This window comes from Haemaphysalis longicornis, unplaced genomic scaffold (genome assembly GCF_048455015.1).
Source record: "Haemaphysalis longicornis isolate Haplotype H1 unplaced genomic scaffold, Haemaphysalis longicornis Haplotype H1 scaffold_7, whole genome shotgun sequence".
Taxonomy (NCBI): domain Eukaryota; kingdom Metazoa; phylum Arthropoda; class Arachnida; order Ixodida; family Ixodidae; genus Haemaphysalis; species Haemaphysalis longicornis.
In genome coordinates, this window is record NW_027526422.1 from 58,887,570 (window position 1) to 58,904,979 (window position 17,410).

Consider the following 17,410-nt stretch of genomic DNA (forward strand, 5'->3'; position numbering starts at 1 on the left):
ACTAACAGATACCGACCTATTCCACTGCAAAGAAACATAACTGGGCGATTGCAGTGGGGCCTCTAGTTCCGTTTGATCATATCACTTGAGTGTTTACGTACAGTTAACATACTGATGACTGTGTTTATAGTGTATGCACATATAACATCAATGTAGTTTGAAATTGGGATCTTTTGCACCATTTCTTTTTGTTAAATTCGCCCCATGATAGCCTTGACGTTTGCCTATCAATTACATTTGCAGCATGCTCGCTGCTTATACCTGTTTACACAAACAATCCGTAGATGCTTTCACGTTCTAGGCATATCTTAAGATTCTCTTTGACGTTGCTTATTGAGCCTGTGCAGAACCCATAGGTTTTCATATGCTGGAGTGCATGTAGGTGCATTAGACATGATGGCCGGCCAAGCGTATACCCTTCCTATTGCCGTCTCTACAGCCTCTTCTCTGACCCTATCGTCTGGTGTGTCCTGAATTAACTTCCTTTGCATGAGGGACTCAGTCAAGTCTGGCCAACATAGCGTACACCACGGTACAGTGAGACGTGAAAGTTATACCAGTGCAGTGGCTATGAGATGAAGCGTCTAGCTAGTCTACCTTTTGAAGGTCGCAGGTCCTAAACTGTTGTAGAATCATGTATCCTACTACGAAATATTTGGTTTCTACTAGGAAATCTTTTTAAGCGCTGAATATCACGCAATTATGATCCTTGTGGCGCATGCTCACAAGACTTTTCTGCTCATAAAACGTATCGTGGGTGTAAAACAAATTTTAAGCTACAATTTCGCCCACTAGAAAATAAGAACTTCCCGATTTTCGAGTTTTCCTTGCTAATATTTCAGAAGAGGAGATCTACTGTAGTGGTACGTACGTGGTACATGTGTGGGGACACCAAAGATTACCTTTCCTATTCTCGGCGCAATTGTCTGTAATTGTAATGCGCACATGTGCCTAGTAAAAAACGGTTGCCGCCACTACCCTTCGTCCTCGGCACTGTACATTCTGATTAACTTTTGGCGCTGCTAAGTTGTCTTCATTTCGAGAACACACACCGCGATTTCAGGTCGCCCATTTAAGCATTCTGGACTTGCCGTGGTGCAAACTGTTGATAGCAGATGCCGCCGCGCCGACATGCGTCGGAAGGTTCACAGAATTACGCTCGGACGGTGTCTTTTCTTGTGTGGAACGTAGCTTGTTCGAACGAGGCCAGTCGGCTGTGCGATGTCGTCTCACGTACGCTGAAACTGTACGCAGGTACCATCGGCGTACACCAAGCATAACCAAGCGGTCACAGGTCAACATTACTCGAGAGCGGCTATTTTGCTGCGGTCTGGAAAGGCTGGCTGGGTCCCCACGCAATACATAATCACAAGCAACTTTCTCACGTTTTCAGATAGTGCTTCTAACAATATGAACTCCGGTTTATCTACGTTGTCGGCCCGAGAAAATCGGAGCTTCGTCACGCTTTCGGATACGCGACTCCATGTGCGCGATACGGCAGCTGGCAGCAGCAGCAGCATCGCCGGCTGCTCCCGCAAGAACAAAAATTGTTTGTTTAGAAAAGTTTTAGCAGTTCAATGGTGCGTTATTTTGTACTGCAAATAAAAAAAAATGTGTATTTCGGACTACACTACACAAAATAATGACAATTATTAATGTTATGACGTCATTATGACGTCGCGCGTGGCAGCAGCCGTTGCCAGGGGGGCGTGGCTGCTGCCACGCGCGTGGCAGGAGACGCTGCCTTTTTTATATTAGATACGAGCCTATCTTCTGTGATGCGTGGCCTTTTGGCGTCGCTTCGCGCAGCCGGCGGCGCATCGAGCGTGGATTTCTGTTCCTTCGGGGGCTTTGCAATGTTCGTCGTGTGTTCGTGCCTGCTAGTTAGTTCGTGTGCAGTAGACAGATTATCCCATGCATGAAGGGTTTAAAAAGTCGTACCTGGACGGATCTATGCTTCTAATCATTTAGAAAAAGCTTAGCTTTTGTACTAGCCTTTATTTATTGACTCCGGCGAGCAGCTCGCCGCAGCCGTAGGCATGCATCGTTCGGTAGCGTTACTTTTGCCGCTGAGCGTTCTGCTCTCTTTCTGTGATCCCGGCCTATGTTTGGGCGAGGTAATCTACGCGATCAACGCCGGTGGAGAAGAGCACGTAGACACCCACGGCATCCGGTACAAGCGGGATCCCCTGTTCGGAAAAGTCGGCACGGCGTCCGACTACGGGAAGCTTCTAGTCATCGGTCGGGCACCGAGGAACGACCATATCCTGTACCAGACCGAGCGGTACCACACGGCCACCTTCGGCTACGACATACCGGTGAACAAGGACGGCGACTACGTTCTAGTCCTCAAGTTCTGCGAGGTGTACTTCGATTCGCCGGGACGGAAGGTGAGGCGCGTGCACTGCGCGTCCGGCTTGCGTGGCGTTGCGTCGCCGCTCGCGTCCACGCGAGGCTGCAATTGACGCTGTACTTGTGACCCACTGAGCCCCTGGATGATTCCCATGCGTTTTCCCATGTTGCCGTTTGAGCGCATCCGCTCCATTTAAACGTAACCTCTACCGATGGACCGGAACTTCGTGATAAGCCGAACCATCTGCTGGTTTAATGCTGCCCACATTTTACCAAGGCCGGTTTCTGTTGCATGCCTACTTGTTTGCGTGGATTTGACGAGGAGAGACCTCGTTTCTTTCTTTTTTTTTTACACGTGCATCCCTGCTGCAGGCTCAAGAGCTGGCCCACGCTAAGCGCTTCCGTGTTCGATTTTCAGAGTACTTAGTATTGCCAACGAGGCACGCGCGCTGTTTGACACGTTTTAAGTCGAGCCTCCTCACTTGCCTTAAATCGCACATCGCTGCCTGACATTCTCGCGTGAACTCCCAATTTGCCTGACATTTTCCCTCTCTCAAATTCCGCCCTTACCCATTTTCGTCCAGTGCACATGTGCTGCCCGAAATCGATCATACTTGACTAGTGCTCTTGAAGTCTGGAGCGCAGTGGCCTCCTTTTTCTTGGGATTGCTTAAATGGAAGTAATCGTGTGTAGGTGCAGAGCAAACAATCGCACGTTTCGATGTGCTCCGAATGGACAAATGTGGGAATCCAAGAGGCACGTTAAATTGGAGGCTGTGGGAGTTGACTAGTTAATGCGTCATAGGGGCATGGATCGTTGTGGGGCATAATTAGAAATAGTGTGCAATTTAATGCGAAAAGCGTCGGCGTACTCATTTCTCACCATCTCCATGTGCATACCTTCTTTTTTTTTAAATTTTGTCTGCTGACACTTAGTATGACATGGTACCATTTTGCGTTTGTGTATCGTAGGGGAAAAGCATAATCTTACTTTTCATTTCATTTTGCGCTGCTTTATTAGTAATTGCATTCACCTCCTGAGTTCAATGTGTATTCCTATTACACGTTCAAACGGGCCTAAGGTCGTCTTTGGCCGCTCGCCAATACGAATCTTTAGAAAATCCTAATGCAAGGCGTCGTGCATTGAGTCACTAAGTTAACTATGTAATGTCCCCATTTCGCAGTCCTCCAGACCCCATGAAGCCTCTATTTTTTTTAAATATCTATAAAAAAAATAATGCAAAACAACCACATAACTAGGGTTCCATGTTTTGAGGATGTATTTTCAGTGTTTATCATTTATTTACCTTACGATTGTTGCGCATGTGAGCTTGGTGTGTTGTGCAGCTTCTGAGACTAAATCCTATGCTTTCGAGCAGAGTTACAGCCGCCAAACTCAACCAGGCAACAGGCTTCACATAATTTTATTAGGAACTTGGAACGTTTCCCTTGGCCACCCCATCACAAGGTGTAATAAAACCCACATGATGGTGCGCACTAGGTTAACCATGCATGTTCTGCTTGAAGCATTAGCCCCGCTTTCGCACTTGTAGAAACCAAATGAAGTTCTGAAATGCAACATAATTGCCGTAGGGATTTCCGAAAAGCAACAGCAGTTTTCTAAGGGCGGTTAAAAAGGCGAAGCACTCACGTGCAGCTGTAAGCAGGATACTGACCCCCCATGGAGCTCGACTAACACGAGCAACAAAAGTGACTTAATTCACATCGGTCCCTCTCTCCGAACGGTTTTAGTAGATGTTGGTCATTCACCAGTCTTTGTCACGTGTATCGCTGAGCAATAGTCAAAAGCCCTAAGGGTGCTCTTGACCCATCCGTCTTCTCTGAAGCAGATTCTGCGTCTTTGTTTAATCAAGGGAGAAAAAAACATTTTTAGAGCGGACGCGCTCTTGATTTCCAGCCACAAATAACGTGACGTCGAGAAACAAATGCTCCTTGGCTGTCACGTCCTCCAATAAAATATGGCACGAAGAGAGCCAGGAGGAGAAGAAAAGGTTTAGGGAAGTCAGAGTTAGTTCTACCTTCAATTTAGGTCCACAAAAATACGCAAAAAGGAAAGCTGTGCTACGAGAGGAGGTTTAGAGAAAAGAAGCCTTGCTTCCTTTCGAGAATGATTTACTTGTACGTGTTCGCATCTGTCAGACTTCATTACTTAATCAACCAGATTTAGGGGAAATGCCCAAGGTGGATTAAGTTCCTATGAATGAAAATTTGGCATCCACTTCATTGCAGCCGTACGGCTACAAATGAAAGCTGTGCAGCAGTTAAGGGAGCACACTGGTCTTAGAAACATTTTTCTTTGTATTGTTTTTTTGCATTCCAGCCAATTTTGACGCAACTTCATGGGCTTGTTCCGTTTTTTAGCTGATTTCAAATATCTAATTTGTTTTGATGTGAGGTACTAGTTTCCAAGCTAATTAAATGTCTTCCTTGATTGTTCTTGAGAACAATATGAAAAAAACTATTCAACAAAAGATTACCAGCAAGACATGAATTGATACCAGAAGTTGTGAAGAATGAAATGTGGGAAGCAGTTATTTTGTTTTGCAGTCACAGATATGTTTAAATCAATTCTAACTTGTAGGTTTGAACTGCTCCTGCTAACCAATTAAAAATAATGCTAATTAAACAACTACTGAAACAAAAAATGCGAAACCTGCTTCCCATAGCGCATGGTTTACACATTCAGCTTCGCAGTGCAAAAGAAATGATGTTCCTAGCTGCACTACATGCTGGGATATACCTCTCGAGAATTTTGTATCACTGCGATACCACTCTTGGCGAAGAAGTGGGGAATTATGGAAAAGTAATTATTTCTTTGTTGAAATCGGGCCTCTATGGCTTTTATAAGAACCTGGTACTGTTCCATGTACAGAATTTTTTGGAGGGAGGAAAAACTGTGCAAATCAAGAGAAAAGTGATACCTAAAAAAAATGCTTTTTTTTGTGCAATTTTTTGGTCCCAAAGACCCATGTGCCTGCCCCCTGAAGTGGTGGTCCTGGGTTTGAATCCTGGACCAGGACAAATTTTTCTTCGACTTCGAAATTTCCAAGAAAGCTCTGCAGCTTTCCTTTGTTGCCGTAAGGCTGCATTGAGGTGGATGTCAAACTTTCCTTCGCACTTCATTGCTTAGTGTGCTCTCGTTTGGGAAACGTGCGCAGGTGTTCGACGTAGTCCTCAATCGGCAGCACACTGTGGCCGCTGACCTGGACATTTACGCTCGGGTTGGACGAGGGGTGGCTCACGACGAGTACATCGCCTTCAGCATCAAGGGCAACAAGCTGCTCATCAACGACGAGGAGTCCACCCACGACGGAAAAATCAAGGTGGAATTCATCAAGGTGAGTCGGAAGCAACTGCTGCGCCTCACGGCATGCACACTTAGTTGGGTAAGCACATCGGTACAGTCGAACCTCGTTATAGTGAAGTAGTAGGACTCTTCGATTTACAGTCTTGGACTCACTGCGGACTCCCCGAGAAGCAGTCCGGTATTCGATTTTCCCATGTATCCCTATGGCTTCGGGGAATCCTCGGACTACCCGCGGACTATTTGCGGCGAGTCCGAGATTGTAAATCGAAGAGCCCCAGTATCGGAACAGCAATTAATTCGTTATATCCAATATTCGCTGTAACAGCAGAGGTAGAAATCGGCTCTAACAAATCAACAGTCTGGCTCGCGCCAAAAATACTTCATACAAAAAGGCTTTGAACCCACTATAAACAAGGTAACCCTTACTTTTCTCCTTGTTGCATTTCAAGCTCAATGAACCGGGACATGAACCCGTCGCAGTGGCTCGATGGCTAAGGCGTTGCGCTGCTGAGCACGAGGTCGCGGGTTCGATTCCCGGCCGCCGCGGCCGCTTTTCTGATGGAGGCGAAAAGCGAAAACGCCCGTGCGTTCGAGATTTCGGCGCACGTTAAAGATCCCCAGGTGGTCAAAATTAATCCGGAGCCCTCCACTATGGCGCGCCTAATCGCCCGCGTTGCGTTGGGGCGTTAAACCCTACAATCAATCGAACCGGAACATGAGTGCTTGAAATTACAACTGAACAAAGTTTACTTGACGAAACAGGCCTGCGTCTTCACTTCTTTGATGAAGGATGTGATCTTCATCTGGTGGCTGCTCACAGCACTGAGCGGGATGGAGTTTTCTGCAGTGTTCATGAGCAAAAGGGCCTTCATAGTTGTGCAGTTTCGAATGCCGGGGGCTTTTTCCAAGTAGCTTCTCAGCCTCCTGGTCAAATATTTCTTCGTTATATCTGATATTGCGCGCGGCTCTCGCGGTTTCAGTTTCGTTATGAAAGAAGTCTTGTCATTGAAATGAAGCGTGACCAACCAAAGTTCATATTTAGTTCGCTATAGCTGATAATTCACTATATTAGTGTTCATTATTACGGGGTTCATCTGTATAAAGAGGCTGAGGAGAACGTGTCATGTCTTTAGTCAGCTGAGATCAGTTCTGGGATGTTTTCTTTTTCTTCTTGAATTGAATCAAATTGAATTTTATTTACAAAGCGTGAATATGAAACATGAATGGGTACAGAGGCACTGGGAGGTCCCAAGGTAAGAACCGCAGGCGGGGGACCTCCCATGATGATTCTAAAATAAATATCAAGCAACACTAGAATACAATGTCAGCAAATGAACACTTAGCATGAAACAGAGAACGATGAATACAAGAACCAAAGAAAAAAATTATTACACTAAGAAGCAGGAACACTAAAAACAACAATGAATGCTACTGCAGCCTATTCACAAATTGGGATATGAATGGTACATTAACAAAAACACATAGTAGTACTGCAGTTAAAGTTCAATCAAACAGAAGTGCGTAACAAAAAAGTTTTTAGTTTAAATTTAGAAATGCAAAGATTTGTTATATCAGGGGTTTGGTGATAATGAGGTGCTCGGTGGGTGCTATGTTTTGCTTTTTGACTCATTTTTATTGCCAATTTCTTGCTGGTTTTATTAAAAAAAAATTCCCTCAACAGTTCGCTTTAAAATACTGAACACACACAAATAAAGCTACGACAACATGCTTTTCTATTCTAATAAGTTTAAAAACAAATGCTTAGGTTTTCATACGAAATCTTATTCGGCAAATGTGTAATACATTCTAGGCATATTTATAGTACCTGCAGTGACGTGCTTATGCCTAAGAAAAATAGTAGGATATGTACGAAATTTTTCTGTGCTAACTAGCAAACAGAACTGCAAGAATAGAAGTCCTAGGGCAAAACTTCATTAAGCAACTATGTCAGTCAGTGTGTGCCACTTTGCAATCAGTGGCAAATACCACTATTGTATAGAGCGCACTCTTCTTCCCTGCGAGGGCAGCAACGGATCAAAGGGTGTAAGTTTATGGACTAAACACGTCTCGTAGTGGGCAGCCGAACTAAGCCCATTTTACTTGTGCTGCTTGTGTGCTGCTGACCGGGGAATTGTTTGACAGTGTGCTATGTGCATTTCATTCACCAGGGCTACAGGGACAACCCAAAGATCAACGCCATATACGTGATGAGAGGAACTCTTGATGGTGAGCTCTTTTGCCATGAATCTCTCCCGTTATTTTGTTTTTCTCTCGGACTAGAAGTAAATGCCATTGTGCATTCACATTAGCGTCATTCCTGGTCAATGCCATTGGCCAAAAGTAATGCTAATGCGTTAGCACGCAGGTTTATAGTAACGGGCAGGCTGGGGTCCCCTTGTGGCCTGACATAACGGGACTGGGCGGGAGTGGGGGATTGCTGACTGACAATGTTGATGTGCAGCTGGTCCAATTTCAAACTAGCTAGCTCAGCTGATCGGTTAGTGTTTATGCAGTTCTCTCCTGGGGAAAAGAAGTGGCGGTGCGCAAATACGAAATTTGGGACTGCGAACCGAATGCGAATGGTCAAAACTGACTGCAAATCCAATCCGATATTTTCACATTGTGTACAGAGCTTCTAAAACATGGCTACGTTAAAAAAAAAAAAAAAAAACTTGGTCAGTCACTACTTACCAAATCTCAATGTTCATGGACTACTGCTTCTTAAAAAAGATTCAGCAGCGGAAAAGATTAAGGAGCAAAAATGTGACACACACTGTCATGAGGAGATGAGATATAGTAGTACTCATTGAATAGAGGCTAGGCATTCTAGTGGCTTGTATGACTGTACTGCAAGTGTTGCTAAGAAGTAGTAACTCTCTATTCCTCACTTATGCTCCCATTTTTACAGGAATCTTCATTTTGACATATATTTTACACAAGTATGGTTCTTTTTGAGTTTCAAGACACCAGAGTTGGCATTGACTTGTGTTTTGTGCAAAGCTTACACGTGCTACGGTTTTGTGTGCACAGCTTCGGCGCCATGCGAGAAAGCCAACCCTGAGAGGCGTGCCGTGCGGTGAAGTTTTAAGTTTGCATGTCATGCGGGAAAGCCAACTTTTATTTTTCTATTGTTCGTATACTTGGAGTACTCGAAAAGTTCAAATACTTCAAAAGACAAAACTGCGCTACGAATTCTCCAATTGAATGACAGACACTACTCATAAAGTATGAAGTTTTGAATATTCGCAAACTTTTAGAAAGAGTGATCTTCTGGCTATGGCTTTGTGCTGCTGAGCTCAAGGATGATACGGGTTCGATTCCCAGCCACGCTGGCCGGTTTTCTGATGGAGGTGAGAAGCAAAAATGCCCATGTGTTGGAGATTCCAGCACGCATTAAAAATCTTCAGGTGGTCTAAATTAATCCAGAGACCCCAACAACGGCGTACCTCACTGCCTCTGTAGCGTTGGTGCATGAAACCCCAGAATCAATCAATCAATCATAAAAAGTGATCTTCTAACTTCTTACTTTTCTTTTATGCACATTTATACAGAATGAGCATTTTTCTTGCCACTTTTATAATTGTGTGGAAAAGCTAGTGTGAGGGTATGTTATACTGTGAAGAAAAATTGTACATGTACACTATTTGCGGGAAATCCGACTTTGGTTAGGTCGGGTTAGTATTTGTTATTATTTAAAAAGCTCAGCGACTTCAATCTGAAGGACTGTATTGTGAATCGAATTTCTGAATTTGGGATTTATTTGAAGTTTCGAATAATCTGTGCACCCCTAGAAAATGAAAAGTGAACTTGGGCAGAGCATCTTAGACAGCAGGCAGTACTGTAATGAAGCAAATACTGGGAAAAAAAATGTTGGGTCAGGGAGGTGGGAATGAAGTTGTGGGATGGAGTAAAAAAATTTGGGGGGGGGGGTGAAGCTGGTGTGGGATGGAAGCAGAGGTCTGCAGTGTACTGGCAGTGGGGCCGATGGTGACGGTGAGCAACTGTCCCTGTTCCAGACGTCCCCGAGATGCCGCCCTTGGAGGAGCTGGAAGAGGAGGAGGATGAGGAAGAGGAGGAGCTGCCCTCGAGACACGGCTCCGGGGACTCCGCCTACGGCTCGCAGCAGCCGCGCCGTCCCTCGGGCCCCCGCAGCCCCAACCCGTACACCGGAGACGACAGCAGCGCCCTCCTGCCCATCTTTGTCGCCATCGGGGCCTTCATCCCGCTGCTCTTCTGCCTCTGCAAGCTCTGAGGGGGCAGGGGCACTGTTTTCTACTCTCTCTGTCTCTCTCCCTCCCTCTCTCATCTAGCCCAGAGTGCCGTGAATGTGGAGAGAAAGGGTGGGTGCCATTGTGGGATGATGGGGCTGTGTTGTGTTTTCAGTTCTGTTGGACTGCGGGAAAAAGGCTGCGTGTGTCTGTCCTTCGTGGGTGCCACTGTTCCAAGGCCCCGTGTGTGGGAGGAGTCGGCTGTGAGAGTTTTCCCTGCGTTCCAAGGGACCTGCAAGGGGGTGCGGTTTCTCATCGTTGTTTGCGTGCGTGGTGTGTGCGCGGACCCTGGTGGAGGGGATCGGTATGCAAGCATGGGTCACGAAGCAAGTATGCGCCACATTTCATTGTGAAGCTTGTATAGGTACGTGCAGCCATAGTCGTTGGGAAAGTTTTCTTTTTCTTTTTCTTGCTCTTTGGCATGTGATTCATGGTTTCATAGTTGGTCTCTCCAGGTGCTGAATAGTGTGATGCATTCACATTGTGCGCTCTGTTCCATTTATCTCTCGATGTCCGACTTCCTTTCTGACAAGCGCGGCTGAAAATGGGATAGGGGTGTCTTTGTAAAGATCTGCATGAATTGTTGGACTGTTGACTGCGACCTTCAACTCAGTAGCCCCGAGTTGTACTCCCTTTGCTGACCTTTTTTGTTCACAATTTCATTCAGTTTCACGATTTCAGGCCATTTTATGAGCAGAGAAATCTACGCAAGAGAGAGAGTTGTGTGGTTGTGTCTAACACACTTGCAGTGGAAATCGTATCACTCGCTGTATTACTGCTAGGCTCATAATTAGAGGTTCTTGGTGGCATTGTGTTCTAAAAAAGTGCTCTCAGTGCTTTTTGTGCACATTGGTAAAACTGCAATGCAGATGTAATCCGGTGCTTCACAACAACTTTCGTGTGACTTCTTACTTTAATTAAATTGTCATGAATTGTTATAAAACTATGACTTGAGCTTCAGCATAGGACAGTGCACCAACACTGTAAAATACATGCACCGTAGCTCGTTTGCCAACACACCAATCCAGTTTGACATTTCAAAGCACGTCGCAGTGTAGATCTTAACTTAAGCACATCAGAACGGAAATGAATCAATGGCCAACCATGGAAACGGAGTACCTGTAGATCAGAATTTATCCCGATCGCAACACTTTTCTATGAGACTCCTTCACCTGCCATGTGTGGAAAACCTAGGTTGCATCCAGAGCATGGTAGTGGAGTGAATCCCTTATGAAGGACGACAAACATTTGTGCCAGCTTTGGTGATATAGGCTATCGCTTGTAACCATGACCAAGTCCCGCAACATTTCCGGTGTGCCCTCTTTCTGTGGCAGAATTTTTAAGCGAGGGTAATGGCTTTTGCCTCGTGCCAACAGGAGAAGCATCTGCAATGTCACAACCTTGAACACAGGCCAACAAGCATTTCAAGCCGAACGTGGGTTATGAACGCATGTTACCATGTCGTGACTGAACTGCCCGTGATAAACTGGACGTAATGACTTTGGGAGCATGCCAAGAGCACATCACTTAGCAGCTGTGCCCAGGTTGCCAGCATTTCAAGGAGGGGATTCTAGACATTACCCGGAACTCACTTGTTGTCTTTGTTTGTTATTGCTTTTGTTGTTTCTCTTTTTTATTTGGTGGAACGGTTGGAAGGTTTGGTTTGTTGTGAAGCAGTGAAGGGTTGTGTTCCTTGGCTACGCCCTCCAGGTCTGTTTGCTTTTTCTTTTTCCTTTTTTTCATTGTTGCTCATAAGAACTGTTCTTCCGGTTGTTTTCTTCTTTTGCATCCTTTTCTTGTTCATTACTTGTTGTCATTGTGTTGCTCGTGGATGAACTTGTGCAAATGAACCTGTGATGTTAGATTGGCAACGACAGCCTTTCCTCCTTCAGATGAGTACTGCTGCTTCTAGTGGCATCGTATTTATGAGTGTTAATACAAATGATTTTGATGTGCAAGGTGACTTTCTGGTTGTTTCATGCTTCTCTTTTACCTTTTATTGGCATGACTTCCTCAAAACAGTATTTCTCATTGGATGGACGTCTTTTGCGTCGTCGACATAATTTTATGAATGGGAAGCGGGGAAAAGAGAAATTTATATGTTCATGCGTGTAAAATATACAAGTGTGTTCTACATTAAAAAGTTTTTTGGCGTAATGAACTCTTACTTTCTGGACACACAAAATTGGAAAAATTGGTTTCCTGTTGAAGAAGATGAGTTGTGCTTTTCTTTTTTTTTTCTCGCAGTTGTTTACCTACCGTAGAACCGGCATGTGCCGTACCTAGTCTGAATGCTTCATCGTTCACCCGTAGAAGTATTCTGTATCCCATAACATTTGCCACATTGCTGTACAACATTTATTTTACAAGTGTAGTGTTGGCCACCAAATCTTTAATTAAAAGGTATACTGTATTTTCGCGCGTATAACCCGCCCTGGCATGTAATCTGCACTCCCACTTTCAGCCCGCCGGAAAAGAAGAAAAAAACCTCGAGCATTGCCCGCACATTTGATACAGGAAAGGCAGCACCAAAGCTACTGCTCAAGGAACACATCACGTACTATGTAGACAGAAAAAGTGTATACAGTGGAATCTCATTGATACGATTCGGCATAATACGTTTTTCGACCTAATACGTTTTTTTTTTTTTTTTCGTTCTTGGCCGACGTCCCTTAGAAACAACGTATTTTTGTACATTTAATACAATCACGTTTTTGCCAAAAGTTGGATAATATGACCACCAATGTGGACCTTGACCGACATTTCTACAAATCTTGCGTTTATTCTTCGCTATACTAGCTCAAACCGCATTCCAACAAGGCACGATCTGTATGTTGCCAAGCCGATGCCGGTTTTGGTGCGAAAACATCGCTGCCAGGCATGGCCACTTCACCCAATGATGATGTTACGTCAGGAGATACACTGCGCCATCTTGCGAAACGTATCACAATCACACCGGAAGACTTCCTGCTTACGTGCTTCAAAGAAGTTAGAGCGGCAGGAGTGAACGTCAAAGGGTCAGTTGCGCCATCCGGCGTCTGGCTTCACCGATTTGAGGCATGGCACGAATTGTTCAAAAACAGTGTCTAGCGAAGCGAAAGATACCAGCAGCGTCCTATTTTTACGTTTCACAAGAATTTAGTCCTGGACGTTGAAAAGCAGAAAGTGCCGCACAAATTGACTAGCTACTTCAATGTTGCTCAATAAAAGTGAGTTGCTGATGAAGCATGTGTAATCTCCTCCAGTTTGTAACCTCCTTTGATAATGCGATTTTCACATATGTTCTATTTTCTCGTTCCCATGAAAAACGTATCAACGAGATTTCACTGTACTAAGTAGAATGCACTGACTGCTAGGTGAAAGTCACAATTCACTCAGTGTCACTGCTCTCGTTAGAGCTATCACTTGAGCCGCAGTCCTCACTGATGTACACAAGATCATCTTCACGGCACAACGCGCATTGCCGTGAAGCTGCACTAAAGGAAAAACCCCACTAATTATCCGCACCCCCACTTTGCCACTGAAATTTTCGCATTTTTGGTGCGGGTTATACGCGCGAAAATACGGTAAGTGTAGTAAAAGATTTATTTTTGCTCTTCTTGGCAACATGCTGTGTGCTGTGCATGCAGGTGATTCTTTGCCCTGCTTAAAATCGTCTACGCAAACCAAAACTGCGTGGCAGCTTGAAGGTGCAATCCGTAATTGCGTTGCTTACCCCGTGTCCCACCAACTCTTGTAACCGGCAACGCGTTGGTTTAGCATGTCTGAATCAGTGCAGCCATTCAGTGCAAACCGGCCTGGAATGCCAAATAATGCGCAGGGCGTGCAAACAAGTCCTTGAATGGTGGTTGGGATACTTGTTATTCATTTCATTTCATTTATTAGTTCCTTAAGGGCCTGATGGCATTTTATAAGGGGTGGGGGTGGGAAAATACATATAGAGAATAGAATAGAATGGGGAGAGAATACATATTCTTTGGTTAACTCTCTGAACTTTCTTTGTGAAAGTAAAAAGGGTGAGGTGGTTGTCTTCTGACATGTAATCCTAATGGGATACCACTGGGGATACCACTATGATTAAAGTTGGCATTGGAGTCCTTTTCTTGGACGAAAGGAATTTGCCAAGAAGCTAGGCGTGGATGATGGTCATTGTCATGGTCGTCATCTTAGTCGGCATTGTAGATTGGCCAAGGAACTAGATCTAAACGTTGCATCACAGTCATTGTCATCCTCGTCATCGGTGCTATAGATAGAGCAAGGGGCTAGATCTGAACGATTGTCGTCCGCGTAATCAGTGCAAGAGATAGGCCGACAAGCTGAATGGGAACCAAAACAACTGCTGACATTTTATACCTTGATGTGTGGCAGAAAGCAGCATTGCAGGCCTCGTTTGTCATGCATCAAAGTGTGTATGGTTTGGCATGCGAAAGTAAACCTGCCCGTATGTGAACCTGTCACCTTCACACTCTGTATCTCAACTGGTTCGAGGGCATAAATTAAATTTTTGTGATTGTGAATCGTGCCTTTTCACTGCACCATAAAGGCAGAAGCCCAACTTCATATCTGTGTTTCTGCAGTATGATCAATTTAACCGCTTGCAATGCAATAAGGTCGTCACTGCAACATATGTCTGAGTGCACACTCAGGCCACAACTCCCAGTGCCCTTTTTTTTAATTACTAAAGATGAAATAATTATCACCATTTCTAAGTGATTCTCGAAACTCCTTCAATCGCAGAGTTGTGGAGTGTCCAAGCACCAAATGCAGCTTTAAGGAGAATTTTATTAACACAAAATATTTTTAGAGAAAGTGCTTAGCACACCCATACTCGAGTGTTCCATGGGTTTCACATTACTTTATCCAAGCATTATAATTATAGGCTTCAAATTTTCTGTTTATTTCTATAAATTTAGGTATTTTCCATATTTCTGGATGCCCTTCTTGTCGAAGCATTTTGTTGTGCACGTGTGAATTGACGACATAAAAGCATAAAAATTTTGCAGGATGGGGGGAGCACTGGCTAACCACTGCACTTTTTTTTAACTTCGGACACTTGCATAGAGTCTTAATAAATAGGGGTGGAGGCAGGTGTAAGAATAAATAAATCTGATGGAAGTTATTTGACGTATCTAAGAAGGCCAACTCTCTGTCGAGCAGTGCCAACGTGTATCCGACTGCTTACCGGGGAAGAATAGGCCTGAGATATTTGTCTTGTTTGAGAATTTTTGTTTGGAAACACAAACAATCACAAACGTCTTTGTTGTCTAGCCTGCAGGTCCACCAAGCTTGCAATGCAGCCACGTTCCAAACAATGGACAGATAAGTCAGACAATGTTGTGACCTTCTACGTGTAGCAGCATTTGCAAACACTTGCGTTGAGTTGCAACAGCCAGTCTGCCCAGTATATCCTTCATTGCAATACAAACGAATAAAATAGACACGCTACATTTCCATGCAATGCATTGTTTCCAGTGCTTCACACCACAGCTTTCGTACGAAGCACTTGCTGTCACTGCAGACCTGTGAGTTTTCCAAACTTGTGTTTGACAGCAAAAATTATATCAACATTATACTTAAAGCCGACTTTTTAAACGCAGTATGATATGGCACGTCTGCAGGGTACGGAAACATAACCATTGCTTTTTGTATCTCCCGTGTTGGCCCAGCAGGAAATTTCAGCCTGCATAGCACCCTTTTTACAACCAACCAGTGCTCCGTCCAGAGGCCCAGCCTTTTTAACCCCACTCAAAGCCATTCCAAAGCCGTTATGCAATGAACGTAGTATGTAACAAGGGGCTCAGTTTTGGTGCATATGCAAATTATCAAATTGTGTGGCCTTATTGCTGTACTACATAAATATCATATGCTGCCCGGCTGTCGGTGAATCGTGTACTGAAACCCTAGCACGTTCTAACTGTTGTGAATTATGCGAGTTGTTAGGAAAAGAAAGTTTTGTTTTCTTGTGCCCAAACAGTGCGGCCTAGTTTTACTGCATTTTCAGCCTACCTTTAAACATGCAAACAATAACGGAAGACAGCAAATCAAGGTAATCAAGACTTATTCAGTGTTATTCACATGACGAGACATCTTGCAGGCACGGATGGACACTACGCATAGCGCACCACAGCTCAGTACAAGAAGTTGTTGCTGGCTTACTGCAACCTTTGAAAATGCACGCTGCTCATGGTATTTTCCTATGGTCTTTCCTATGGTATTTTCCTATGGTATGGCCAACCTACGTCATACTGTTTCAAGCGCAGTACGCGGTGTAGAGTGAATTTCCGCTGGGCGACAGAGCTACAGAAGCATTAGTCACCCTTCGCACTGCAAGAAACTTCAGTACGCTACACCACAAGTTGGGCCTCTGGGAAATAGATGCCAGGGACTTGCAGCTTAGAGAGTCAGGGCGGTCCTAGTGGGCATGGATCACTACCCAATCTGTCTAAAGCTGTCTGTGGGTGGCTCTGCAGTATGCTTTCACCTGATCAACGCAATAGATCGGGATGCATTACAGAAAGCAGTGGCTTGACATATCACAAAGGGGTCTCAGTAACCCGGCGGCTCCCCATATCAGCACAGGAGGCTACGCGACACCTGATAGTGGAAGACTTAGCTACTACCTAAGATAAACATTTGCTCTTGCTATGAAACACGTGGGAGAGCCTTCGCAAAGCCTACCTGGCTAGTGGCTGGCAATACAGGGACCTACCTAGAGTACACAATAAAACTGGTCATGCCTGACGATACACCCAGCAGCTCACCTGCTCAAAATGGTTGTATACTGCAGAACCTTTGATAAGCACATCAGCACTCGCGAAATATTGCAAACCCATTATGGCAAGCACAAGAGTCAAACGCTGCTCTCAACCTGCCAGTGGCCTTAGAACCGACGCCAAAGGAATTCAAGGAAGCTGCATCAAAGGAATTTCCACAACCAGCCATTCCAACAGACCCAGACACGTATAAACTAAAGAAACCAGCCAGTGATCAAAGGCTAGAGGCACCATTCACTGTTCAAGAGCTGACCGTGACCCTAGATGCTTCCGACTTGCACAATTGGCCGGGGACGAGGTGAACAAGATTTGCTGAAAAGGGAGGTCCCAACAGAATGGAGGCACCCAGTTGTCTACTCCATCCCAAAGCCAGGGAAAAAAAGCTTTAAAAAAAACCTCCAACCAATATTTTTAGCATCCACGTTATGCAAGCTTGTCGATCCAGCCCGGCCTGGCTACTGGACACGGATGTGCATGCAAGACAGGTGTGCGAGCTGGTGGGAGGTGGATGTCTGGGCCACCTTAAGGATCCTGGCATCCTCTTGGTGGTAGACCTACAGGGGGCGTTTGACACAGTGGCACACTCGGCAATAATTGATGGCTCTCGAGGGGGTTGGAGTACGAAACATGAACCTCGGAACATCCCCTCTATTGCTGAGTATTTTTTGACGGCATTATGAACAAGTCCGT

The 17,410-nt window shown here is 44.9% G+C and overlaps 1 protein-coding gene across 1 annotated transcript; it reads left to right on the forward strand.

Moving 5' to 3' along the window:
• Window positions 1-1,798: 1,798 nt before the first annotated feature.
• LOC144145750 (malectin) lies at window positions 1,799-14,464 on the forward strand. Its single transcript, XM_077677457.1, has 4 exons — window positions 1,799-2,390; window positions 5,531-5,710; window positions 7,848-7,905; window positions 9,696-14,464. Exons 1-4 carry the CDS (start codon window positions 2,040-2,042, stop codon window positions 9,929-9,931), a joined length of 825 nt encoding a protein of 274 aa, XP_077533583.1. The 5' UTR covers window positions 1,799-2,039; the 3' UTR covers window positions 9,932-14,464.
• The last annotated feature ends 2,946 nt before the right edge of the window (window positions 14,465-17,410 follow it).

Excerpts from the sequence above, each read along its gene's own strand:
- LOC144145750 (XM_077677457.1), top strand. The coding sequence starts at position 2,040 with ATGCATCGTTCGGTAGCGTTACTTTTGCCGCTGAGCGTTCTGCTCTCT. Across the intron at positions 5,711-7,847 it reads TCAAGGTGGAATTCATCAAG|GGCTACAGGGACAACCCAAA; the intron begins GTGAGTCGGAAG and ends TTCATTCACCAG. Across the intron at positions 7,906-9,695 it reads GATGAGAGGAACTCTTGATG|ACGTCCCCGAGATGCCGCCC; the intron begins GTGAGCTCTTTT and ends TCCCTGTTCCAG.